The sequence below is a fragment of the Scomber scombrus genome, chromosome 4 (genome assembly GCF_963691925.1).
Source record: "Scomber scombrus chromosome 4, fScoSco1.1, whole genome shotgun sequence".
Lineage (NCBI taxonomy): Eukaryota > Metazoa > Chordata > Actinopteri > Scombriformes > Scombridae > Scomber > Scomber scombrus.
The window spans coordinates 23,002,335-23,028,874 of record NC_084973.1 but is presented as its reverse complement, the minus strand read 5'-3'; the positions used below and the strand labels follow the sequence as shown (position 1 = coordinate 23,028,874).

The 26,540-nt window shown below is 39.5% G+C and overlaps 2 protein-coding genes across 3 annotated transcripts; one reads left to right on the top strand and one right to left on the bottom strand.

Moving 5' to 3' along the window:
* Positions 1 to 288: 288 nt before the first annotated feature.
* On the bottom strand, positions 289 to 26,199 carry pi4kab (phosphatidylinositol 4-kinase, catalytic, alpha b). Of its 2 annotated transcripts, XM_062418170.1 has the most exons (55): positions 26,088 to 26,199; positions 24,654 to 24,770; positions 24,014 to 24,107; positions 23,538 to 23,626; positions 23,369 to 23,441; positions 22,937 to 23,199; positions 22,696 to 22,762; positions 21,828 to 21,976; positions 21,670 to 21,735; positions 21,471 to 21,567; positions 21,173 to 21,364; positions 20,949 to 21,049; positions 20,659 to 20,788; positions 19,989 to 20,118; positions 19,797 to 19,892; positions 19,492 to 19,675; positions 18,712 to 18,815; positions 18,281 to 18,449; positions 18,151 to 18,201; positions 14,210 to 14,318; positions 13,659 to 13,795; positions 13,444 to 13,577; positions 13,265 to 13,347; positions 13,112 to 13,182; positions 12,813 to 12,937; positions 12,642 to 12,723; positions 12,344 to 12,427; positions 11,951 to 12,040; positions 11,381 to 11,500; positions 10,407 to 10,421; positions 10,175 to 10,267; positions 9,774 to 9,930; positions 9,540 to 9,667; positions 9,251 to 9,409; positions 8,659 to 8,810; positions 8,456 to 8,563; positions 8,208 to 8,335; positions 7,867 to 8,025; positions 7,639 to 7,718; positions 7,323 to 7,522; positions 6,718 to 6,808; positions 5,832 to 5,999; positions 5,488 to 5,541; positions 5,250 to 5,370; positions 5,011 to 5,140; positions 4,009 to 4,152; positions 3,829 to 3,899; positions 3,630 to 3,736; positions 3,404 to 3,508; positions 3,113 to 3,238; positions 2,890 to 3,010; positions 1,897 to 2,056; positions 1,726 to 1,815; positions 1,548 to 1,631; positions 289 to 1,426 (listed from the first exon to the last, which is right to left on the bottom strand). In XM_062418170.1, exons 1-55 carry the CDS (start codon positions 26,184 to 26,186, stop codon positions 1,375 to 1,377), a joined length of 6,309 nt encoding a protein of 2,102 aa, XP_062274154.1. In that variant the 5' UTR covers positions 26,187 to 26,199; the 3' UTR covers positions 289 to 1,374. The 2 variants fall into 2 exon arrangements, with proteins under 2 accessions (XP_062274154.1, XP_062274155.1); XM_062418171.1 differs by lacking the exon at positions 10,407 to 10,421.
* Positions 14,657 to 17,744, top strand: serpind1 (serpin peptidase inhibitor, clade D (heparin cofactor), member 1). The gene is made up of 7 exons (XM_062418172.1): positions 14,657 to 14,727; positions 14,907 to 15,177; positions 15,403 to 16,046; positions 16,136 to 16,284; positions 16,471 to 16,595; positions 16,793 to 16,937; positions 17,133 to 17,744. Exons 2-7 carry the CDS (start codon positions 14,915 to 14,917, stop codon positions 17,322 to 17,324), a joined length of 1,518 nt encoding a protein of 505 aa, XP_062274156.1. The 5' UTR covers positions 14,657 to 14,727; positions 14,907 to 14,914; the 3' UTR covers positions 17,325 to 17,744.
* Positions 26,200 to 26,540: the final 341 nt, after the last annotated feature.

Here is a 26,540-nt window from a genome sequence, read left to right as displayed (position 1 = left end):
CTTCATCTAATCACGGTCCAGTATGCAACATACACATGTGTGATGTGGAAACTTGTGCACCCGTACTGAGAATGGACTTTCAGAGATGACGGAGGCATCTTGCATCCAGCTGTTATAAACTTTTGAAATGTGAAATATTTGCATATGTATTGATTCAAGGCAAATTGACTTATTTTGTGGAAAACCTATGTCAGACACATTTTATTATCCCAAGCAGAGAATTTTTCATACATTTTTCAGCATGGCTGGAGGGACCCTTCAATGAAACACGAGCAGCAAGAATTAAGAGTTTCTTTAAGTTAATAGATCTTTATTTAATTTCTTATCTTATGCATTCTCATTCAAAAGGCATGAAGATAGAAAAGGAGACAGAAAATGGGTCATGGATATAAATATACAAAGAGAGGTGAAATCTTTACATTCAGTAACATTACATAAAGGCTTAAGCTAACCATATGGACATGGGGCACAGCACTTTTGGATTACTAAAATAATTTAACCAAAAGCCACATTGGTCACAGGCTACATGGTAGTTAACACATAACTTCATGCAACCACCCAACATTCAAACTGTGTCTCACCTCCATCCAAAAACAATAGAAAAGTTTGATTTATGTGCATTATCTTCCCTCCCCCTTTGGCAATGTTTAATGTACAAAACGCAGCCCCAGTGCATCTTCTCTTCCTGTGGAAACTGCAAATATGGAAACCAAAAAAATACAGACAGTGTAACCCATGTCTATACAGTCAGTCCTCACTGTTAAAATACAAGACAATTACCATGCCACAGATTAAAGAACTCTGACCGGGCCATTAAAGAGAGAAGCACAGTAGCACAGTCGAGTACGAGATGACAGAATAGGCCACACTGGTCAGAACTGAAACCTGTCTACATCTGCTACTTAAGTATCCAATTACATTTCAATCCCCATCTAAAATCAACAGCTTTAAGAGTTCACATTCACGAACATTAAAAATCATTTAAAATTGGCACAAAACTCTGATAAAGTATTAACTGAACGTGCATATTACCAAGAGTTTTTTTCCATAAGTGCACAGAAGTCAAGATGCTAGTGCAATAATATAATATTAATAATAAAACTGATTTCAACAGAACATAATAAATAAAGAAATAGACAACTAAAAAGAAAAAAAAATGATTGAGGAGGAAACAAGAATCTAAAGCAAACACAAAAGGCAACATCCAACAATCAGCTGCAACAATGAGCCACAATCTTCAGTGCTGAACATGAACAAAGGCACACACACACACACACACACACACACACACACACACACACACACACACACACACACACACACACACACATATGCCATCTACCAGTCAATATGCACATGCTTAGGCACAAACTTTTAGTATGGGATCTGATTTTGGTAATATTGGATCATGTCGTAGGTTCGACTCCTGTAAAACAACAACAACAAAAAACAACAAATTTGACCAACGTGAGGAATACTTTCTGGAAATCAATATTAACCAGAAAATAATGTGAATGTGCAAATTGTTTAGGTTCTTTTGCTCTGACCTGTTGCTGAGGAAGCAGTTCTGGATGACTTTGATGATAAAGGAAGCCGCCTCTTTTTCGCTCAAACCCGGGTTAAACCGCTGCCTAGATGTGAGCAACAACAGGAAATTATATTAAAACTGCCTGATCACAGTCACACTGGCACACAAATAGAGACTCATCAGCCCGTCTCACTCACTTGAGCAATTTGATGGTCTGTCCTCTGAAGCAGGGGAGGCCAGTGTCCAGCATGAGGTTCACTAAGGAGACTACTCCATCCATGTAGGGCCTAATTCACCAGAGGAACTTGTCTTAATGTAACATGTTAGCTATCATCCAAGCACTTGCTTTAGCATTGCCAAATACTCACCTGACAGCCAGGTATCCCCTCACACACATCTCCATGAACCATTTGAAGGGCGTGGCCTCCATCTTGCCACCCATGATCATCACCATCTCATCGGTTAGTTTGATGTCTGGCTCCCAACCGAGGTTTCCGCCAGGAGAACTTTCAAACATGAACCCAAAGTCTGGAAAACAGTCAAGTACATATGGACACACAGTCAGGGTCAATGGCTTTTTGTAAATGATCTAGTATAGAGTCACAGTGTAAGGATAAGTAATGTCTAGCATTGTCAGTATAAATAGTCAACTGAAAGGGCTACTAAAGGGTCCACATAAGTGTCAAAGAGCTGTCACTTAAATTGTTCAATGGCCTTTTTTGTATTATCCATTTTAATTTCCACAGAGAAACGTACAATAAAACGATAAGGTTATGTTATAAAAATACTAATTCTCTGCCATTTTTCAAAGGAAAACTACAAGTTTTAAAATGTAAAAATGCATTTTCCGTCCTTCCATGCAGCCATTGTTCTCTATTGAAAGAAGTGTTAATAAAGTATGCACATCAGTTTGCATAGACTTCAAACTTGTTTGAGATTGGATATCCAATACAGTGAACATGTCTTTTATTTTTGCCATGTTATTTATGTTTTCTTTATTATTATAATATTGTGTGGTGATGCAGTTGTGTGAGTAGGAACCGTTTTGAAAATGGTTTTGTTTGTGTGTGGGAACTTATGGGGAGGAGGGAAAAGTCTTGTACACATTCACACACACACATACATATAGCCGCTATACATGGAATCCAGAAATGTATGAGTTTTGCGCCCTCTGGTGGTAGTGTAAAAAAAACAGAAGGAAGTAAAAAAGGGATCATGGAGAAAACACCAGTTTTTCACCAGATTGTCTTAGTTTTCAAAATCAGAATATTTTGATATAAACTATAATAACTAAAAACTCTACATATATACTTTGTTCTTACATGGTGGCTTTAAACAAACACACACACAAATACACGCACCGATGTGGATGAGGTGACCCTGACTGTCCAACATGATGTTGCCGTTGTGTCTGTCTTTTATCTGCAGCAGGAAGAGCAACAAGCTGTAAGCTGCCATGCTGCGGATGAAGTTGTAACGTGCCTGGAAGGAAACAAGAAGAATATTATTATAAGAATATTTTACTGATGTGCATGCTTGACAGACTGTAAAAGTGGCTATGAGGTGGTGAGATATGGCATTTACCTTCTGGAACGCAAGTGTGGATTCATCTCCATACTGGTTCCTAAAATAATCGTACATGCCGAAGTCTGTCTGCCGCCCCAGCTGGTCACGAGACTTGCAGTCCGGGATGCACTCGATCACGCCACACTGTGATCGAATGTCAGCAAAAGGAGGAGTAAGAAGGGGAAAGCTAGACTTGTGGTTTCATCATATTAATGGGAAATTTGTTTTGGATTACTAATAGTTCATGCCAGGAAATAACCTAAAGATTCCCTCTGGCAAGGAGCATTTAAAAAAAAAAAAAAAACTTACTCCAGGAGCCGTGGCCACCACCCTGTAAGGAAAAACATAGAGATCCAGGCCCACCAGCTGGAAGATGTTCTTGAACAGGCTGATGATCTGAAGCGCAAGCATGTCCTGAACACAAGTAACCAAAATGGTAAAGAAAGAGAAAAAGACATTTAGTAAAAGCCAGAGAAATGGTAAAAGCTGACATTGCAGTGTGTTAAGTAAAGGGTGAGTGGTTTAAAATTGAAACCTGTCTGCAGTCGTCTCCAACTTTAAAGATGGCCGCCTGCCAGATGATTCTTTTGGCGTCCTCTTCACTTTTCCCTTCATCCACAGAATCTGAGCGACACTGCAGACCTAAATGGTAAAATATCATGGTATGTTGTTTGTTTGTGCACAAAATTAAGAAGGGCAATATCTAATTTAGGTTCTGTAAACAGTGACAGTACCTTCTTTTTCCAGCTCACTGACTCCACATCTTCTAACTTTGAATTTGGCAAGGTAGGGAGCTTTGGCAGCACTGAATAGATGTACAAAAAACCCCAGAAAATGTTAAGTGAGGCTGTTGTGTTTCTTTGTCAATTCTGGTAACTGTTAAGAGTATAATATAAGTCAGTTTTGAGGTTCACCTTTGCATTGGGGTTCCAGACTTGTAGTCTATATCTAAAACTATGGCCTCTGGGTTACTGGGAAGATAACAGCCAGGTTGGACTTTGATTTGTGACATGGCTTCCAGGCAGGCCCTCTTCCTCTCCTCCCCTTTGGGAAAGGGTCTGATGAAGACAAACACAAAAAACACACACAGAGTAACACACAGAGTTACCACACCTCTATTACAGACTTTACTGAGAATAGCAAGCATGGGTATCTAACTGACTGAATGACACCAGACAGTTGGGCTCTGCTGTTATTCACAGAGGAGAGTCACTGGGGTAGAGAGTAATGGAGAATGGACGTCAGGGGACGGTAGAAGTTTGTGGTTAGTCCCTTGATATTTGCAATTATTGCCTTAATGAGGGCAGAGGGGGATTTTGACAGCCTTTAGTGTAAGTCACTGGTGGACAGGTAACTCAGCAGCAGAGGGAGACAAATCACAACATACAATGTCTTCCAGACCAGTGAATAATCGGAGAGACGTTCACCAAATAAATTAACAACAAAGGCATTTTGGGAGTAGATCACTGGTGGTTCAAAGCAGGGAAAAGAACAAAACATCTAAACTCAGGGGAAAAGTTATCACTTCATAAACAGGACAATTATCTAGTGGGTTGTGTTACTGAATTAAGTATGGCATCCAAATAACAGAAAAGTTCAACTATAGGGCTTCTCTAAGGCCTTTGTCAAATTGTTAGCTTCACAAATACTTAACTTTTCCTTCAATGTACCCCACAGTATATAATTTTATTATAGAACAACTTCAGGAATCTTTAAAGTGAAGAGGTTAGTCAAGAAGCACATGATAAAAATGATGACAATAGTGAAATAAGCAGAAGAATTAAGAGGGGAAAAAGTAGAACAAGAAGCAAAATAAATCAAGAAATATGATATTATATGTTAAAATGATTACAAGACTATACAGGAGGAATTGTAATGGCCTACAAGATGGTTCCTTGTGAAAAACATGTTCATACTTGATAATGGCTGACACATTGGTGATCTTGTTGAAGAAGTCAAATTCTCTCTGGTAGAAGTCCTTGGCTGGCCCAGACAGAGATCCAGTGATCTCCTCCACCATCTGTTCCAACAGCTCACCTATGTCAGCTGCAGGGAGAGAGAAGATCAGAGTTTTGTAAATGTGTGTGCATAAATAGATATGCATGTGCTTGTGTGTATGTGAGGGAAAGATTTTTTAGAGACTGGAATATCTCACGGTCTTTCTGGTTTCCCTCCTCGTCCAGGTATATGTTGGTCTTCATGTTCCAGATGAACTGGTGGGCGAGCAGCTGAGACTTCTGAGCGGCCCACAAGATGTACTCCCTCACATAACCCATCTACACAACAACATGCAACAGAAAAAGAAAGACAGGCAAAGTTTTGATGAGTACATAATCTGAAGATACCTGGGCTTTAGGAGGCAGTAGGATGACTCAAAAAGATCTCATATTTACCTTGTCATAACGAAGCGCTTGGACAATTTGAGGAATGTAAAACAAAATGGCGTCCTAGAAACAGTGGAAGAAAATATTTTACTGGGAAGGAAAAAGCATCACTTAGGCCAACTAGAAACAGTTTCATCAAATGTGACTAATGCTATCTGATAGCACTGGTTATTATGAGTACAATTTAAAGTTGTGGTTAGTGATACATAATTTGACATATTAGTGTACTTTTAGGGTAGGTTTCAGCTCAATTCTATCTGGTGGTGGATGTCACCTGAGATATTAACAAAGATTTCAATCCATAGAGCACAAAAATAAAACTACAATAACTGCCAATAACTATTTGTGCATACTGGAGGAAAGGAGCGCAGCACTTTGACCCCGTACTGGGCTGTGAGAGGGTGAGGAGGGTACATGGAGGAGAAATAGGAAAGTCCAGTTGGTGGATCTGCTGGGGCCCAGCACAGGATATGACTCAGCTCTGGAGAGTCAGCATCAATTGTGTGCCACGTCACCAGGAACTGAAGAAAAAGGGAGAAAAACAAGCAAAAATTAGAAAACATGATGGACAATGAACCATTTAAACTGACGATATGTTCAGCATGTATCACAGGATCCACATCTCTGCATCAAATATGACAGCAATGTGATGCAAGGTTATGACCTTATTGCTGACATCATGCTAACTAGCCTCCAGAGAAAGCTCTGTCTATTAGTCACTAAAGTGACTGGAATAAACAACTACAAGATGTCAAGGTGGATCATTCACTAAATCATGAAGACCCTTGGGAAAGGATGTGCTCTGCCTCCCCTGCTTCTTCTCTAGGCAGGTACAGGGCTCATTAAGAGTTCAATCAGGTAGAAATAAATGAAGAGGACTGGAGAAAGCTGGCGGGAGTGTGAGGTTACTTCAATAACACCATCATTTCTCAAGTGACAAACAAAACCTTTATTCAACTTTCTTCTCTTAAACTTTTGTTGCAACTGCTGTAAGTCAGACAATCATTAGCACTCGATCTACCTTCAAGGATGCTAAATTCAAGTCTATTCAAATGAAACTGTATGAGGAAAATTTAACAATGTGATAATCTAAGCATTTTGTAATTGCTTAATAAATAATAATCAATATTAAATGTGACCCTTTTATCTGCTCGAAATACTATAGAATAAGACCAATGTGAATGAAACTAACAGCATGGTTGAAAAAGGAAATCGTGTCTGGCAGAAGGAGAATCTCACCTTGACTGCTTCAGGAACGTCACACACAGCAGCCGGATCCATTCGCACCAGACGAGTCACCTCTGACACAATGGCTTCTGTGTTTTTAAACCTGAAAAAATTAAAAATTAAAAATAAAATTAAAATAATGATAGGTGCATTCCTAATGAATGAGTTCTGTTCAGATAAATTGCACTTATAAATAAACAATGTTCATGTTGTTGTTGGTTTTTTTTTATGACAACAAAACATGAATAATTTAATAAAGTCTGTGTTAATACATTTTATACAATTTGTTGAAGGGTAAAATAATATGGTTGATTTACGATATTCTTTTCTCCGTCAGATACTGGAGCTGTTCACAAACATTAATGGTCTGAGATGATGACGAATGCAATTGGGAATGCTCTGCCATCTTTGTTATAGTTTGATCATCATTCAATAAGGTCTTGCTACAATGGGCAACAATGTAAAGAAAGTTCTGGATTTCAGCTTTTAAAAACTTTATAATAATATTTTTTCTGGGACAGTGAGACTAGAGACTCAAATGCATTATGTAGAGGAAGAATGTTTTCTGTGAATCTGGTCTCAGAATTGACTAATATGACAATTCGGCTTGTGTCTACCTGGCAGGCAGCTGCAGTGCGAGGTAAGGTGCTATACTCCATGCCAGGTTCACGTTGTCCTTCCACTGCTTTTCTGTCAGACTGATGTATTTGGACCTCCAGTTAGCAATGCTGGTCTCCACCGACTGTTCAGTAGCGATGGCAAGCTCTTGAGTTGATAAAGGGTTGTACCATATTGTCAGCCGCTCAATCTCGCTGGCCTAGAGAGACACATACAGGAAATTGGAGCATATTAGTTCCCCAAAAAGGTGACTTTAAAAAATAGAAAACATTTCATTACTACCATATATTTGTGAATATGAACTATGGTATTTACCAATAAAGCCAGTAAAAGAGTCCGCCGTTTCATGTAGTACTTGTGCAGCTGAGAGCCTCTGTTGCTTTTTTTAGACAGACCTAAAACAACGCCAGAGAAATATGTTCACAACACATCATGCAAAGCAAACTTTTTTAAATTCATTTTTAATCATTTTATCTACAGACTGTGTTGACAGCACATATTGTGTTTCAGCATAGCAAGTTTAGCATGCTGTGTGTGTTCTACCTGATTTCTTAGATATGGTGGACATCCCAGAGGACAGAGGGTAGGTGTTAATCCATCCCTGAGCCACCTGCTGCCTCTGGCCCACTGCTGCATCAAGACTGCTTCGGCTGTCTGTCACTGTCACTACAGATAGGCTGTTCACTGACATGTCTTGGGGATCTACACACAGACAAATGTAATTTATTATCAATAAATCAATCAGATATCGACTTCATTCTCGAAAAGGTCAACAAGGCCTCTCTGAGTTAGAGTTGGAAGATATGTCCCTTGACTTCACAAAGACATTCTCTGGAGGCAGAATAGGAAAACAAATTTAAAAGGTCAATGTCTAAATACTTTACCTGGAGGAACCAGCTGATTGGCAGCCAGATACTTCTTGTCAGACTGCAGGCTGGCGTAGAACTTGATCATTATACTGATATCTTCTCTCAGCCTCTTATCTGTTTGAGTGGGAAATTTGGGACTGACTCTACAGGAAGACAGAGTTAAAATAACATCAGAGGACAGAAAAAGAGAGAGTTTGAAATTTCAAAGTTCAGAGTTTTTTCTTCTTTTATTTTACAACAACACTGATCTGAATTATTCTTACGTGAAGTAGTCAAAAGCTGTGGAATAGATCTTTTCTCGCAGTACATTTCTGATGGTGGCATTTGTCACAACATCAGCATGCAGAATAGTCAGACCCAGAGTCAGCAGTCTGGAATAAAGACAGATTAGAGTTTAGGATTGAGTATTTTTCACAGCTCAATAATACAGAATTTAACATTCTGTTGGAAAAATTAGACATGGCACCTAAATCTTGGTCCTATGGCAGCAACGTGTGTGTTTAAGTTGCTTTTGGCTCCTCCGACATTCAGAGACAGAGACCTCTGCAGAATAGTGGTGAAAATCTCCACCTGGTCAGCACTGCTGTACTTGGCTATCTCAAATCTCTGCACCAGAAACTGCAAGAAAAACAGAGAGGAGAAATAAATGGAGATCAAGACAGATAATAGCTCTCAAACCTTTTTGATGACAAATATTCACTAAATGTTATTTCATAAGCAATGATTAACACAGTTTGACTGAAAGTCTGTTCTAGCAATACAATGCAAAAAAAGATCATTTTATTGCTCCATAGCTACCGTTTTACCAAAACCTCAAATGATTTGGAAATGATGAACATAATTTAAATGTTATATACTTTCTGAACTGATTTTTCTAAATGTATATGGCTGATAAACATGAGCATGCTAAAAGTATTTGTATGGCTGCAAGTTACATGTACTCTAGATTCTGAAGTTTCAAATAACTTGAACAGAAACACACAGAATGATGGTAAAGTGGCAATAAAAGGACATGAACTTTAGTGGGACCAAGCAGTTTCTGTCCCAGTGTCACTGACCTCTATCCAGAGGAAGTGAGGGATGACGTTAGGTGCACAGGGTGCAGGCTGGCTCTCCTCTGAGACAGCCAGAGGGCCAGTCTCTACCTTAGCTTCCGAAAACAAACCCATCTTCAGCTCTACTGTCATCTGCCACGCTCCTGCCATCTCACGCATGAACTAGACAGAGAGAAAAGATCAAATGAGAACGCACATTTGATTTATGAACTATGAAGTCTATACTAAGTCTCTAATCAATTTACGTCATTACACAAATCATTCATATAATATTCTGAAATGTGATACATACTGGCACTTCCACTCCGTTGTGTGCGGCCAGGAGCCACTCCCAGCAGGCAATAGCAGTTTCCATACCATGTTCTGTAAACATCTTCAGAGGAGACCAGCACAGATGGTGCAGAAGCTGAGGATCGCAGTCTGAAAGGTCAACAAGCAAATTGAGAAAAATATCAAATAAATAGAGAAAAGAGGATGATCAATTATACAGCTCCTATTAATAACTGAATGAAACCGAGACACTGACTTTTGTTGGTTATAAGCAGGGCTGCCATCTTGAACATGGACTGGGTGAAGGCCTCTGGGTCTTTTCTGTCCAGAGCACTGGTCATCTGAAGGATCATCAGCTTGTTGAGGTCCGACTGGCTGTGGGTTGCTTCAGAGAACTGAATCATACCAGCCACCTAAACATCACAACAATAAATAGATCAAAATCAAATGCAGAACACTACTGAATACTCTTGCTACTACTATTGTTTAATATACTATTGCTAATGCTAATTTAAACATAGTATCCAAAACAAGTCAAGTTAGTTTTAAAAGCTTAAATCCAAAGCTTTTGCTTCCTTCCCTCTTGTGAACAACAGACAAAACTGTTTTCCTTTATGGCTTCAGAGATCATATTAAAATTTAAGAACAAAATTTTACCTCTCCAGTGTACCGGTTGCGCAAGTTGAGAGATGCCATGAAGTTGGAATAGTCCTTCTTAACACATGCGGGTCTCTCTGTCAGCTGTGTGGTCTAGTGAAAAACAAAGTTTAGGGACCACTTAGGGCCACACAATCTCAAGCTAATGAGATAAGGTACTTGGCAGCACTATAACACTTCTACGAGTATCATGCTTGAGCCCTGTCTCTCTGTATTCAGTGTTCAGACCAACCTGAGGGAAAGCAGCCTACGGTTGGCCATGTGTTGGAGGGAGAGCACCAGCATAACCAGTTAGCCAAATGGGCAACCATCCAACCAACCCACCCGTCCATTGCAGGTAAGTAACCAGGTAACCAGCAAATCCGCAAACCAGCCAAGCAACCAGGTAGGTAGTTCGGTGCAGTTTAATAAAGACAAAATACAACAAATGAAGCAAATGAAAAGACAGATATAGCAGAATGCAAGCCCAAGAACACAAGAACACATGAAATGCACAAAAAAGCAAAATAATGTCACACAGACTAGTGATCATGCACACATGGACAGTAACTACACACCCAGAGCTTACAGAGCTATAAAATTCTTGTGCTTTGAAACACATAATAAAACATAAATATGCACAAAGGATACAAGACACTTTTGCTCATTGTTAACAAAACTGCAAATACTTGGACAAAACAAATAAATGGCACATTTGCGGTTATATTAAAAAGCCATTAATGTTGGACAAATGTTAATAAGCATCAAATAGGCTGTGAGGCCAACAGTAAGTAGCCAATTTGGGTTTTAAAATTTGCAGCAATTTAAAGTATGTCACAAAAGTGTTGCATCACTTCTAAAAATGTAAACTTCTTGATTTTTATCAAGAAGGCACCTGTCACTTCTTGAGCCATTTTCAATGCCCTGAAAAATGCACTTACCTCAGAAAAAAATCTACTTAAATCTTTGATGCATCTCCACAATATGTCATACAATACAGTATTGTTGAGATGAAAGACTAGGGTTTGTTTTACAGTCTTTAAATACCTTAAGATACACATGTAATTGGTGTATGACCTCAGAATTATTTTGGGACAAATCATTTCATTTCATCTGATTTTAGCAGAATTTAATTTGACTAGGGAATATAAGATTTACAAGACAGCAATACTGTGGTGATAAGACATGGGTTTATGTGCAGACATGCATGGCCTTCATGTGACTTACGCCTAGTGTAGTACTCTGTCTGTTGTAGCCTGCGAAATGCAGTATGCTCTCAGTGGCCATGGCCAGGCCTGTGTGCTGAGACAGTCCCGACACCCAGTTCTGATGCTTGTTCAAGTACTCCTGCACAACAGACAACAGGTAAGATGTAAGGATGGACAGAAAAAGGGAAACGGGGGAAAGGGGAAGCAGAAATAAAATAACAAAGATGATATCCTCTATAGCCAAAAAAAACAACAATTTCCCTTAAAATGTATTCTATGATTAACTAATTTGGGGATCTTAGTTTACTATTTCCATGGGTGCTGTAGCCAAGATAGCAGTGCTCAAAATAGAAAGACACAACTAAAGTCGAGTGTCTGAGTTTTGGAGCTGAGACATTGAGTACATCAATGTTCAGGAACACCCTTGATGGCTTTTCTTAGATTTACTTTCAGTAAAATCTCAAAGAGAAGCTGTAGCTAAAATTAATTGAACCTTTTAAGTCAATCTGTGTCCCAGTTCTGGCTGTTTGTTTTTTTTGTCAAGGAAGAAATCTGTACTTTGAAGTGACATAAAGGTAAAGAAACTGACCTGTAGGTGAGACTTTGTGACTGAAGGGGCCCATTTCATTGCTTCTTTCAGGATCTCACCACAGCGAGCAGCAAAGTCCTTCACTATGCTCTAATACGAGATAATGAAATCAGGCTGAAGCAGTAATCATGAAGTACAGAATATCAATTAAATGTATACACAAAATGCTGAGATGAGGCCAACTTCTTCTTTTATAATTCTATTGTTACATATTGAAAATGGCAAGTTAAAAAGATCATATAATATAAAAACATCACATATCTACCAACCATTCAGGATAATTAAACAATTCAAAAAGAAGTAACACAGGGCAATTATGAGGCCACTACTATCTTAAAAACTAAACCTCTGCTACCCTCTAGTGGTCATCTGTGTAATAACAGCCAGACTCACCTCTCGGGCCTCATATGTGTCAGGCACAGTGATCCTGTAGGGAGTGTCTGGAATGTCATAGTATGGCTGATCCTTGTGGATGTCCTGAACAAGAGGAGAAGAAATATGTTGCTACTGAGGCTTAAAGTTGAAACTATTTAAAATATTTCATTCAGGTTTTACAACTATCTATTCAAGCAGAAATGTTTACAACTAAGTTTTTGATTATTCATGTTGACTAAAAGCTGCACCAGAAGAGATCATTCCTAATGTTTTCATTTCCCCCACGTATGTGTTGTTCACATATGTTGTTACTTACAGCACTTAATGACAGAGAGAGTGTCTGCAAGATGTCCAACATGGTTTTCAACACACGACCACTCCAAAGCAGATGAGGGAAGCTGGTAAAAATGAAGGGATATACAGAATGTAATTCATGAAGTGCTAAAAGTACTAACAAAGTAACACAGAGTAACGGATTATCACTCACGTCTCTGCCAAACCAGAAAGGTATTTGTCTGCCACTCTGCGGATCCTCTTGTGGGTGTGGTTAAAGTTGATCAATAAGAACTGGGCATGTCGCTCCAATTCCTCCTCATGCTCTTTGGTCTTTGGCTGAATAAATACAAAATATGCATTGACTGTTAATAACTGATCCTGAAGAATTACACTATAGTCAACAAGCATTTTGAAGTTTGTTGCTATCATTCAAAACATCATAAGACACTTTGCAGAACAGATGTTAAACTAAGCTCAACCTATGGCTCACTGGCCTGCAGTGACACCCACCTTCTCAGCCATCATCTGGAGGAAGACGTCAAACACCTTGTCGCCAACACAAATAATGCATTGCATCATGCCTGATAAAACAGAGAAAAGAAAATTTGAGAAGATGAATGATACACAATGTGAGCCAGCGGTGTACAGACTTAAAGCACTCACCAGATTTATCTTTCTGGATAGCTTTGTCTTCAAAGTATCGAAACATGACCTGGAACCTGTCAGGATCATTGGATCGTAACATCCTAAAAGAGTGCAAGAGTAAAATTGAATATTGCACGTTTCACAGGGGGGTCCCATTATATTAAGAAGACTAAACTCATCAGTGTAATGAAGCTGACCTCATGTATTCTAATCTGTAGACTGAGAGCAGGTATGTCGACATGGCAAAGTCAAGCTTATTAATGAGGGCAGATCCTTCAGGAGGTGGGTCCAGGAGATTGCTGATGGTTGCCCGCAACTCGCTCAACTCAGCCTGGAGGACAGAAGTTTAAAGATTAATCCTAGTGCATCACTATGCAGGTACACCCTTTAATAATCTCATTTTGAACACTACCGGTGTGACTGTGTCATTTTTCAGAGCAGAGTTGTACTGCAGTTCAGAGCGAAGAGGTTCTCCACTGGGGAAGGTGAGAAGAGGAGACGTGGTGGCAATCTCACAAACACCTTCATACCACTCCTCTGGCCAGAGCCCTGAAAGAAAAAACATATATATCCTGAAATGGAGGGAACCACTGGTTCTCCATGACTGACACTGATTATGTTGCTGTGATAGGTCCATTTAGAATTAAAAATATAGACCTGTTCATTGGTTCAATATTAATAATGGAAACTACAACTTTTTGCACATCCCTAACATTTATTTTTCCCGTTTGGGCAAACCAGTATATGATCTATGACTAACAAATGAAGGCAGTCGCATTTTTGAAAATCAACACAGTTCACAGCTGAGTTTCAACACATTAAAAGTGAAGTGGTAGGAAATCTTGGGACATGTGGAGGCTATTTAGCTCTTTAAATCAGAGAGTGTTCCTTTTAATAACAACCCAATTTAATTTTATGTCAAGCATCTTAACATTAAACATTTACCATAGCTGTTCATCTCACCTGATCCTTCCACAGCAAAACCCATGACCACAGAGTACAACCAGAAGTCTCGGAACAGCTTCTGGAGGCGAGGTTTAGCCTCTATGATTGGTGGAAGACGTCTAGTCAGCTGCAAGATACAGAAATAGACACAGAAAATTTGAAAAACATGAAGCAACTAATGTTGCATTATACATATGATCCCATTCTATTAAATGTAATTCTGAAAGTAGTGGTGAGAAGGAAATTTCATGAAATAGATGATGAATCAACAAATTTAACCTAAAAATACAATGTATAACAAAAAAAAAAAGTTTAAATCTCTTACCAGATAACTATGTTTTAAAGAATAAGTCTAATTAAATATTCTTAACAAATAAGCCGAATTGTGAAGAGTTAAACATTTTAGTCAGTGACAGCATTTTTGGTCTGTTTGATCTGGTCTATTTGTTCAGGAGGAGACGACGTCAAAGTTCAGTTTTGTATTCAGTTCTTTGCTCTTAGTACTAGACAGCACTTCCTGCCAGCACACAGTAAAGGTAAGACATTTCGACTGACTGATACTGCTACTAAGTAAATTTTACCTAAAAATGTTTTTCAATCTTAGCCAGTGAACTCATACTTGTTTTCCCACGCTATTTACGAAAATGTAACTCAATCGAATATAGCAAATGTCGATTAATTAAGCTGTCCTAAATGTCCTTTCCCTCTGCCACAGTCTTAAGGATGTGGGTAATTACGGTAATCTCTGTGGCTCTTCTGCTGGTCAGTCCATCCTTGGCTGGGATCAAAGAAATCAGCTCACACTTTAGTGACCCTAAACCAGACCCCAGGGGCTTTGAACCAGGAGGGGCAATGGATATAGACGCCATGCCCTTGGAGTTCCACAAAGAAAACACTGTCACTAATGACCTGGTTTTTGATGGCTTTGAGGATGAAGATTACATTGATTTTGATAAGATCCTGGCTGCGGGCAGTGACGACTACATGTGAGTATTAAATGTTATAACTTCTGATGGATTGTGTGGGAAAAGTCATTTTGAGAAAATAACTTGTGGTATAAAGCATTCAAATAAAAATGTTTGCACACATTAGGCTGAACAGAGACGGTTCTGAACATTTCTGACAAACTTGCCTTCAAACTAAATACCAAATCAAATTAAGTATGATTCTGTGTTCGCCTAGCTGGATGATGAGCTTGTGATGTTTTTCAGCGAAGGAGATGAGATTGATGAGATTGCAACACCAGCTCCAGACATTGACATCTTTGCCGAACCCTCTGACCCAAAGATTCGCCGTGCCAGACTCCTACGGCTGTTCCATGGTCGGTCTCGCCTTCAACGCCTCAACAGTATCAATGCCCGTTTTGGTTTTAATCTCTATCGAAGTCTTCGAAACAATGTCAACCAGACTGACAACATCCTGCTGGCACCTGCTGGGATCTCAATCGCTATGGGGATGATGTCTTTAGGGGCAGGACCTGGAACCCATGATCAGATCTACAAAGTTCTGGGATTCGCTGAATTTGTCAATGCAAGCATTCATTATGACAACACAACAGTGCACAAGCTCTTCAGGAAGTTGACGCACAGGCTCTTCCGGAGGAACTTTGGTTACACACTGCGCTCCGTAAATGATGTCTATGTGAAGAAGGATGTCTCTGTGAAAGATACTTTCCGTGCAGAGACAAAGGCCTATTATTTTGCAGAGCCGCAGTCAGTGGACTTCAAGGACCCTGCCTTTCTGGACAAGGCAAATCGTCGCATCTTGAAGCTGACAAAAGGACTGATCAGGGAACCACTTAAGAGTGTGGACCCAAACATGGTGCTGATGCTGCTCAACTACCTGTACTTCAAAGGTTGGTGAAAACATAGACAAACAGTAAAACTATTTGCTTTGTTTTAGTTACTTGAATCATAATACAAACATGACTCTTTGTATAAACAGGTACATGGGAGCAGAAGTTCCCCAAAGAAATGACTCACTATCGCAACTTTCGCGTAAATGAAAAAACAAACGTTCGTGTGCCAATGATGACCAACAAAGGGAATTACCTGGCTGCTGCCGACCATGAACTACAGTGTGACATCCTACAGGTGGGTGGCTTCACACTGATTTGAAAGTTTAACTTACATTAAACTAGATTAGAAATCCAGATGGTCAACTATATATTTAAATGGTGAAAAGTCTATTCCAGGTGAAGCTCCTCTTAAGTACACATACTGATCAATAAACAGATGAAATGTGCTGCATGATAATGGTGCCAACTATCCTGTTTTCAGCTCCCATATTCAGGAAACATCAGCATGCTCATTGCCTTGCCTCGGAAGATCACTGGCATGAGGACCTTGGAACAAGAAATCTCCCCCACTGTTGTCAACAAGTGGCTCAAAAACATGACAAATAGGTCAGCATCGCTCTCCCAACAAACTATAATCAATAGCCTAGAAAATGTACTGTACACAATAACATGCAATGAACTTTTTGAATAAGCTCCATTATATATATCAATGTGGGTGAAAGTGCTTACACCTAGTAGAGATTTAAAAGCGATACCAGGAAGAAATGTCCATTAAGGAACTGCTTTTCTATGCTTCCCCCCAGGACCCGTGAGGTTGTGTTACCTCGCTTTAAACTGGAGCAGAACTATGACTTGATTGCCAATTTGAAGGAGATGGGCCTCACTGACTTGTTCCAGGAGAACGGAGACTTCACTGGAATGACCTCTGAAAAGGTTGCCATGAACTGGGTGAGTAAGATTTAATCAGTCGTAATTTCAGAGATAAACAAATAACCAAATTGGTCCTAAAAGGTAAAGTCAAAACATGATAAAAACGATGGTGACTCAGTCTGTCCCCTGTACACCTTATCAAAAACATTCTGCTAACACTAATCCTTACAAAGTATTTCAACATGACGGACTCCCTCTGATCTCCCTCCCCAGCTGAAGCACCAGGGAACCATCACTGTGAATGAAGAAGGGACTGAGGCTGCTGCTCTGACCCAGGTGGGATTCATGCCTCTCTCCTCTCAGATACGCTTCACTGTGGACCAACCCTTCCTCTTCCTCATCTACGAGCACCGCACGGATTGCCTTGTGTTCATGGGCCGGGTGGTCAATCCTTCACAGAACTAACTTGAAGAAAAGGTCCCACTAAAAGTTGAACTGTTCCCTACAAATTCCATTTTTCACTTCAGTAAGTTTCAATGTACCTGAAACACTACTGCTTGTAACTGCAGAAGTGTTAAGTGTTAATACTCAATTACTTTCATTGAAACAAAAAGAAAATGTAACATCAAGTAATGAGCCCTTTATGGGTGTATGTTATCTGTGGCTGAACACTCTGCCTGTTCAGAATACTTAACCAGTCTTGAGAGTTTGTTTGAGTCATTGAATGCTTGTTATCATCTGTCTGTTAATGTTTTGCAATGATGTTGGTGGACACGTGAGACATTACGAAAGAGTCATAGCTTTAATGCTGTAATCATAGAAGAAAAACTATGGAAAAATGAATTAAACACAAGGAAGGGGATAATAAAATAATATATAACACTACTATACAATAGAAAACCATTTCTGTGCAATGTCAGTGGGAAAGAAGGTTAATTGTACTAACTATTACTATCTCAATATTACTAATTTGTAAACCATTTTATGAGATTATACCTAAAAACTACAACGATAATGAACAACAACTAAATAAAAAAACTACACTGACAGGCTGTGAAGACATTCAGCAGTGAACTGGTGCCACAGATGTTTGTATTGTAGCCAACATGGTAAATATTTGTTCATGGAGTTAAATGCTAACTAACAGCTTGGATTCATCAGTATGATCTCAAATACTACTGTAGATCCTTTAACTTGGCTCTATATTTTTATTTTAACATTAATTTGTGTGGCAAATTAATAGGCATTGTTTCTTAAGGGGTAACAATTTGCTTAGACATCACATACTCACCACAGCAATCACTGGAATCAGGACTCCAAGATTTCCAGCACTACTTGATGCCTACCGGAGATGAGGAGCAATTACATTGCTGTTATCAATTTCCTGTTGTGTTTAGATGCTTATGTATTCAAGCACGTACCTTCAGTGCTGGCCCCTTATCTGAGGCCCTCTCACTGGCTCTCTTTCCTTCCAGCCCCAGTTGGACAAACAGTTCTAAAAGGTTCACCATGAGTTCATCCACAAGCTGCTCCCCCTGCATGTTGGCAGCAATGTTGGCGAGGGCGTTTATCACTGCCAGAGAGCAGTGCCTTCAGAGGAAATGCAGCATACATGATGGGCACAGTTAAAGCAATACTCAATACAGACATACATAGAGGCACAAGACCAATGAGACCTATGTACTGTTACTATTTATCTTTTTTATCAAACATGATGGAGAAAACCAGTGTAATACACATCAGGAGAATGTAAATTGCTACTATAGTGTTCTTCTGCTGGAATATTAAATTCTCCAAACCACATTTTCTCCTTTTATGCCTCGGCAGTGCACTGGTGTGAGCAGATGCTGACCTGTAACCATGATCTCTGTAGTCTTTGGTAGCTGAGTAGACCACTGAACTGGCCTTCACACTGATCTGCTGGAACAGGTTCCACACCTCCTGATAGATGTATTGCTACAGAACAAACGAACACATAGACAGTTAAAGTTGTTAATGCACCAGTGGCTTCAAATCTTAAAAATTAAAAAGAATCTGCATTGCATATTCGTTAGCCGCTCTTCAGAGTCATATTATACTTACTTAGTTACATACTAAATTATTTACATAGTCACAACGTTTAACTTCAATTTTACAAAATCATTTCCAATACAAAACTCCCATTATTAGGGATAAAATGAGCCACTATGCAAGATCTGTATCTGGAACAATAAAGACATTTGTGATCTTTATCTGTTGTGTAAGACTGGATCTATTTCCTGTGCTCTGTAAAATATAACCCATTGCACTCCAGGAACACCAGCTGTCGTCGAAACACCCCATTACTGTCAAACAGGGTGGTTACTGGAATACTGAAACCTACTCTTAATGCATACTGTACTGAGTAAGTAAACAGCAGAGCAGCAAGCACAAATAAACAGCTGCCAGCGTGTCAGACCCTCTGGGTAAAGAAGGATTACTGTGTTTCTATTTAAGCAACAGTTACACAATTTCTGAAAAATATCACAAGAGATGTTTGAAAGATCCCACCAATCCCGACTAATACCCAAATGGTCTACAATTCTGTGTATAATGTCAAATACTAGAAGCAAAATGCTGTTAAAATTATGCATCACTTTGACTTTGAACTCACATTTCCAGTAATGACCATGCAGCCAAGCTGGTCTATGATGAGTACATCCAGCTGTGATGGAGGCTGGCAGAACTTTTGCTGCAGGATTTGTAGGATGTGCTCCATGACTTTCGGAGTGTCTCTCAGAGCCACTGCAATATGGCCCAGTGCTCGGATGGTGTGATCTGGGATTAGATGGGCATCCCTGGCAGAAAGGCGACAGGATTTTTAGATTGACTGATCATTAGTATTAAAAGATTTTAAAATATACCACTTGATTAAATACCACAGTGCAGATTTTTTTTTCAACCAGAAACGTTGCTTACTTGTCATTCTCCTGTGAAATGTAAAGGCGATTGGAGAGACTAGCCAGAAAGGCCTCCACTATCACATGATCCATGGTCAGACCAGCTTTCAGACATCTAAAGAGACAAAATATACACACGGATGTGAAAAATGAACGAGTACATAATAATCATATTATTTAATCAAAGCTGTGCCAGGTGTTTGCGTCTGACCTGCAGATGTTGTCAATGGAAATGTCTCTGAGCTGCTCGTACTTGGAAGGCTGGTCTTTCCTATTTGACAGTAGATTGAAGGTGGACTGAGAATGCTCATTGGTCACATTGATCCTGATTTCACCTGTGCCTTAAAAAGAGATGAGAACACAGGCAGAAACATTAATGACAAGGCTTTATTAAGTTAAATAAACATTTTTAAAAACATGATTCGGTGCAGAAAAGAAAAAGGTTGATTGTATTTAAAGAGCATGTTATCTTTTATAACAAATTAGCAGCTGATCTATGAAAAAGCAGTGGAGAACAGCACAGAAAAATCAGTAACCTGAATTGCATTCCCAATTGTCTGTATCTGTAGCTGCTTGTCGATGAACACTATATGCAAATCCATAGTGGATTGAGAGACGGATGTGACAATGACACTGTTATTGATGTAACTTTGTCACTGGATCATCAGACATCAGATGCTTTGTTCTGCACTGCTGTACTAAATCCCAGCCGGATATATAGTAGCCAAATTCTATTTTCCATGATAACGTCATTTAAAGTGAGTCACCATAATATCAGGGCTGGTCAAATTTGAACATTTACTTGCCATTTGGCTGCTTGACAAAAAAGTGAATTTTTCACCCTGGTCTCGGTCAAGCGGTGGATGTGAAGTAGACAGTACCTGTGTTGCACTGGCTGTGATACTTGTAGAGTTTGATAAGAACAGGGGAGGGAACCACCAGGAAATCCCTGAGAGAGGTCGTGGCAGAGTGAGCCACCACTGGAAACCTCTCACACAGACGGCCCAGGCCCTGAGGCATAGAAGGGAAAAATGTGAATCACCATGATATCATTACTTTTTTCCTCAAGTAATGTAATGGACAAAATAGAACCTTGTTTGACACTTAACTTAAATTTGGTGACAATATCTTCCTATATTCTTCCTAATATCGACCTTATAGTGTTATATACCTGTAGGCAACAGATGAGCAGGGGCATGTGGGCGATGATGACTTTACTAGAGGTTTTTGACTGCAGCTTTTCTGACAGTTTTGTGCACAAATTCTCGGCTCCTGAAAAAAAAAGACACCAAGAGGGAAATTTAATACAACCAGAACAAATAAATACATACAGTATCTCTCTGGTTATGACATCTGAACACACTGCTCTGCTCACTCTCTGCTACAATTGATTACCTTGCTCATCTTTGACGGCCCACACCATGAGGTCCACGCAGGCAGCGTTGGCCTGGCAACGAAGCTTGAGGGGACTCTGTTCCCCCTGCAACCCCCCAGTGTCATGAAGTACCCGCTGCAGCTCTGATTGACTACTGCTAAACTGCTCCAATACAAAGTCATGCACTTCCCGCACAAATGCCGGCTGCAAGGCTGAGATATGGGAAGAGGGTATGTAAATTTGAAAGTGTTGTTTATTTAATGGACTACAAAATACACCAATTAATACAGAATAATTAAGACTTTTATCATGCTTTACCTTTCATGTAGTACAGTGTGTCCCGCAGCATTTTGAACACACACACATAGAGAGGGTCACTGAAGGTTTTGTAATAGAGGTTGATTCCAGGATTAGACTTAACAAACAGAAGAGACAATGACAAAGATTACTTAACTTCACACAAATTTTACTTTAAAAATGTATACAATCAGTTTTGTAACAGTAGTTTTATAGTTACCTCTGTAAGTTCATTCATTGCAGCATCGAGTGCTTTCAAAAAAGAGTCTGAAACAAACTTCTTCACCTGAATGTGGGCAGAACACAGTTAATCATACAGAACGCGGTAAATGCATGTCAGTGTCAGAGTTATGTTAAACACATAACAGGCCACTGTACCATGCAAAGGAGCTGTTGGAGCAGATCAATAGGCACTTCCACTTCGTTTTCTCCTGTTCCCATTAACAGAGGAGACATTGAGAAACTGGAGCTAACTGTGGAGAAATAGTAGTCAGGGTCTACTGAGCTACTGTCTGGGAGGTAGGCACCTGAAATGAAAGGGACATAAGAGACATGAGACAAGTAGGGAAAAAATATGTGATATTTTAAAAACAAGGATGTGATATTGCTGATTCAGATACAATGCAGAAATTAATATGTATCTATATAATAATGAAGTTGATCATCAGAATGCAGAATTGTCCTCAAATAAAAGAAAAACTTTGATTCTGACACCAAAAACTGATGATCAAGGGGAGTTGATATTTTCCCCTGTCTAAGTCAACTGAGGTAAACTGGAAATATCCTAATCTGATGTCATGTAAATCTATATTTGGCTAGTAACACAGCAGTATGGCTGCTCTGATAACCCTTTGAACAACAGACTCTGAATCAATAGGAATGCAGGAGAATTGATGGATGGACTATCACTAAAACCACTACCACCATGAGTGTATTTGACAATTGGGAGCAGGAAGTATAATATGCAGGGGGTTATGCTGTATACTGTATGTGTTACCAAGCTACAAAAGTTTCACCCAAACTTAAACTCCAATGTTAACCAGAAACATTGGGCATTACTGAATATTTAAGTGTGATTATATACTTGAGGTATCCCAATAAATATCATTCATAAGCCACACAGGCAAGTGTACAGTTACTACATAATGCTAATGGCTGAGAATGATAAGATGAGGAGGAGTTGGTAGAATGGTGGTTTCCATTGGCAAATTTAATCAAAGCAGCTTGCGTTTTTCTTGTGTTTTACCTTCAAAGTAATGTGGGCCAGGGGTTGTAGGAGAGCACGGTGAATGGCCTCCTGAATCTGTACAGGTCTACAAAAGAGCACATTTTAACCTCTAACCAACCATAACAAAGTCACTTGTCTCACATTAAAGAAAGAAAAGTCATGAAAGATCATCATGCAACCACATTTAATTGTTCTAAAAGGGCTAAATACAGTTTTTTTTAGTCCAACTAGCCCTATCACAACACACACATACACACACCAGTGCAGAGGAATCCAGGTTGGTCCCGGTGCGTCTGCGCAGAGTGTCACTCTGACATACTGTCAGTAGTGAGGAAGGCAGGATGGAGCGGAAGTCATTGAAGGATCTGCGCCGCACTCCTTCGGTTTCCTCTGTAACACAGCGGGCCTGGGGGGAATCTTTGGGGAACAACTTGGACAACAGGGATTCATCTGTGTTGCTGTAGCGGCCAAATGCTCGAGTCAAGCCGAGCAGACTGGGCAAAATGTACCTGCACAGGTAGACTAGAGGCAAGAGAGGGTCTTTGAGGGCTTACATTCTGAAGGAGTGAGATTTTGCATTATGGTGAGTGTGTGTGTGTGTGTGTGTGTGTGTGTGTGTGTGTGTGTGTGTGTGTGTGTGTGTGTGTGTGTGTGTGTGTGTGTGTGTGTGTGTGTGTGTGTGTGTGTGTACCTTTTTCAAGATTATCAGGTGTTTGGCACATCTCCTGTAAGGCCTGCATGACTTCCATTATAGTGTGCAAAATCTAGAGTGGAAGCACAATGGACAATCACTCAGCACTTGACTGCAAAGAAACGTACAGTAAATATAAAAGACTATTATCACCACTTCTTAAACTGACATCATGTCTGGAGTCTGGGTCTCTCTGTGCCACATCTGCCAAAAGAGTCACTAAACAGAAGCTGAAGTTTTCTGCAACCGGCAGAGACTCTGAGGAACAGAATATGACAAAAGACACAAACACAGGCAATTTATAAAAGGTATGCAGTAAGAAAGAGAAATACAAGTACACTCATCAAAAAATGAAAATTCAATCAAACCCAAACACACCTGAGGATTAGCTATCAGAACTAACAAACTGTATTTCCCAGTATGTTGTAATGTCATATATGGTCAATAAAATCAATGTCTTAAGAAGTGGAAACTGGTGTTTAATGGTATTTTATGGCTTGATCTTGACCTACCTCATCATATGTTGAGACATTATTGAAAATAAAAAATAACAATGACGACAAACATTCTTTTAGCAAGCAATGTAGTAAGTGTGAGCACTTTATTGTCGAACTAAAGGCCCCACTGTAAGAGGATTGTTCTTACCCTTTCCTTTCTTTCCCAAGCTCTCTTCGATCCATTGGACCCGTGGTAGCCCTTTCAATAGGCTCAGCAAGTAGGGAACAAGTGTGTCTTTGTGCTGCCAGTGTACAGAAAATCATTATACACCACAAACAACTGCACTTTGTTTATCTAACAAGCACTGATTAATCATAAATGTGAGGTATTTTTTTATTCCAACGCTGAATCAAATCTGAATTAAAGAAAATATATCAAACAATATTTTAATGAGAAGTGAGATCTGTACATAATTAGATGGCAGGAAAGCTTTCCAGATCGTGTGTAAGTGTGATGAGGTTAGAGGCTTATATGTCCAGCAGCATGTCTAATCGCCAGTTTAATCAGATTAAGGGAATAAGCTTATTGCAGTGATATATGCAGAATCCTGCGAGAGGCTGGGAGAAAAAGCGGAGCAATAATAAAGATATAAAGATACTAATAAAATCTAAATATATCAGGCTACTGAATCTCCTTGTAATTACTTCTGTAAATTATAGCTTTAATAGTACCTTGTTATCCTTTACCTGCTAGGGGAATTTACAGATGTAATGTTTTAAATAATGATGAAAAATAGCCACTTGTTAAAAAGGCTCAGCAGCTCGACTTTTTACTGACCACCACCCACCTGTAAGCCTGACTCCACCAGAAAAACAGCCAGGGCGATGACGGCATCTCTGCGTCGCACATCTAGAGTGAACACACCACGGACTTCCAGTGGACACATACATTGTAGCTTCTGGACCTAAAAGACATATTACTTTTTTTAAAACATGATTTGATAAAAACATGATGAAAACCAGACTACCCACGCTAATGATAAGCACCAACTGTATTTGTGTACTGTTGTAGTGTTGTATAAGTAGTTGGTTGGTTTATAAAATGTCAGAAAATTGTGAAAAATTTCAATCTCTATTTCACAAAGCCCAAAATGACGGCCTCTTCTTTTGTCTCAGTTCAGTTCACAATCCAAGGACATTCAGTTTCCTATCATAAAAGTCTAAAAAAACAAAACAAAGTATTCACATTTTGGAGCTGGAACCAGAGAATTTGGACACTTTTTTCCTAAAGAAAGACTCAAAACGATTTTTTTTAAAAATCAAAATAGCTGGCAAATACTTTAATGGCTGGCAACACATAGATTAAACAAATAATCACTGCAGCTCTATTTTAAATAGTATATTATCACTATTCGTTTTGTACATTCATTATATTTCTGCCACTGCTCCAGGGTAAATACTTTATTTTTTTAATTATGCTTGTATTATTTTTATACCTTTGCTGTGTCTTGGGCTGCTGTGATTCTTTATTTCCCTCATGGGAATCAATAAAGTTTACTGCTGCTAACAAACAAAAGTGGGAACCATAAGATGTTGCTGCTTACAATATCAATGGTAAAATGACACAGGCATTTATGATATTTCCTATAGTGCAAGACAGTCACCTAACTCTAGCTCAAAATAGCTGGTTATTTCCAGTATAAACACACATGTTTAATAACCCATATGCTCTAAAATAGCAATACCAGTGACAGAATATTCCCTTATATGGTATTTGACTGCACTAAACATTACTTTTCCCAGCATGACTGATTCCATGTCAAACAAGTCGTCTAATGTAGATCATTATCATTGAAACAGATAAGTAACCATCTATCTAGACTGAACAGAACAGATTGTGAGCTCTCTCTCCCTCTCTCTCTCTCTCTCTCTCTCTCTCTCTCATCTATGGCTCTTCACCGTGTAAACCTGTTTGACTGCAGTGCTGGTCGAGCCTGACTGCTGCAGTAACACACGCAGCGACGCCACTTTCTTCTGCATTGCTCTCTCTTCTTTTATAAGAGCAAACTATGTAGGGAAGACCCGGTAAAAGTGATTCATAGCTACAAACGCACACACACCTTTCAAATGTTACCTTTGCTGTCACGTCAGTGATCAAAATAAGCCACCGCCTGTGCGGAAGCGGAGCTACTACACCCTCAACAACCCTGTTGCTTATCGTTACTTCAGCCAATTGATACAAATGTGTAGTTTGGAGCTCGCTCGGCTCTCTTTTCCCTCACCTTTTCGACCGGTGCGGGACGGTGGACGGCTAAAGAGCGGGCCAGCGACAGGACTGTGTTGAAATAAAAGCCTCTCATACCACCTCCCGTTACAGACATGTTTACCTTTACATCAAACGAGCGAAATTCATCGAGAGGAGAGAGGCGAGCTGCGGTAGTAGCGCTGGCTGAGCCGCAGTACGGCAACACAGCGGGTACAATCTACACTGCAATATTCATATGTTAATGAAATTTTGTGTTTAACCATACAATTTTATTTGACTCAGATAATAGGTAAGAAAAATATACGCTGTAGTTTAGTGTCGTGTGTATGTGCATTTCTTAATAACCTTTGAATTCAGTATCACTGTTTTATGCGTTTTTCTTGCGCATGATTAGATGTTGGGACAGCAGCGCAGCAACGTCACCAAACATGACCGGTGTTATGTCGAAGTCTGTTCCCCTTCGAATAAT

Bases quoted from the DNA above. Each gene is read 5' to 3' on its own strand.
- serpind1 (XM_062418172.1), top strand. From the start codon at position 14,915: ATGTGGGTAATTACGGTAATCTCTGTGGCTCTTCTGCTGGTCAGTCCA. The intron at 15,178-15,402 runs GTGAGTATTAAA...GATGTTTTTCAG, and splicing joins GCGGGCAGTGACGACTACAT to CGAAGGAGATGAGATTGATG. The intron at 16,938-17,132 runs GTGAGTAAGATT...CTCCCTCCCCAG, and splicing joins AAAAGGTTGCCATGAACTGG to CTGAAGCACCAGGGAACCAT.
- pi4kab (XM_062418170.1), bottom strand. From the start codon at position 26,186: ATGTCTGTAACGGGAGGTGGTATGAGAGGCTTTTATTTCAACACAGTC. The intron at 14,319-18,150 runs GTGAGTATGTGA...TGTATCTTGCAG, and splicing joins TGATTCCAGTGATTGCTGTG to CTGACTAGACGTCTTCCACC. The intron at 5,371-5,487 runs GTAAATATGAGA...GTTGTTGTGTAG, and splicing joins AAGCGCTTCGTTATGACAAG to ATGGGTTATGTGAGGGAGTA.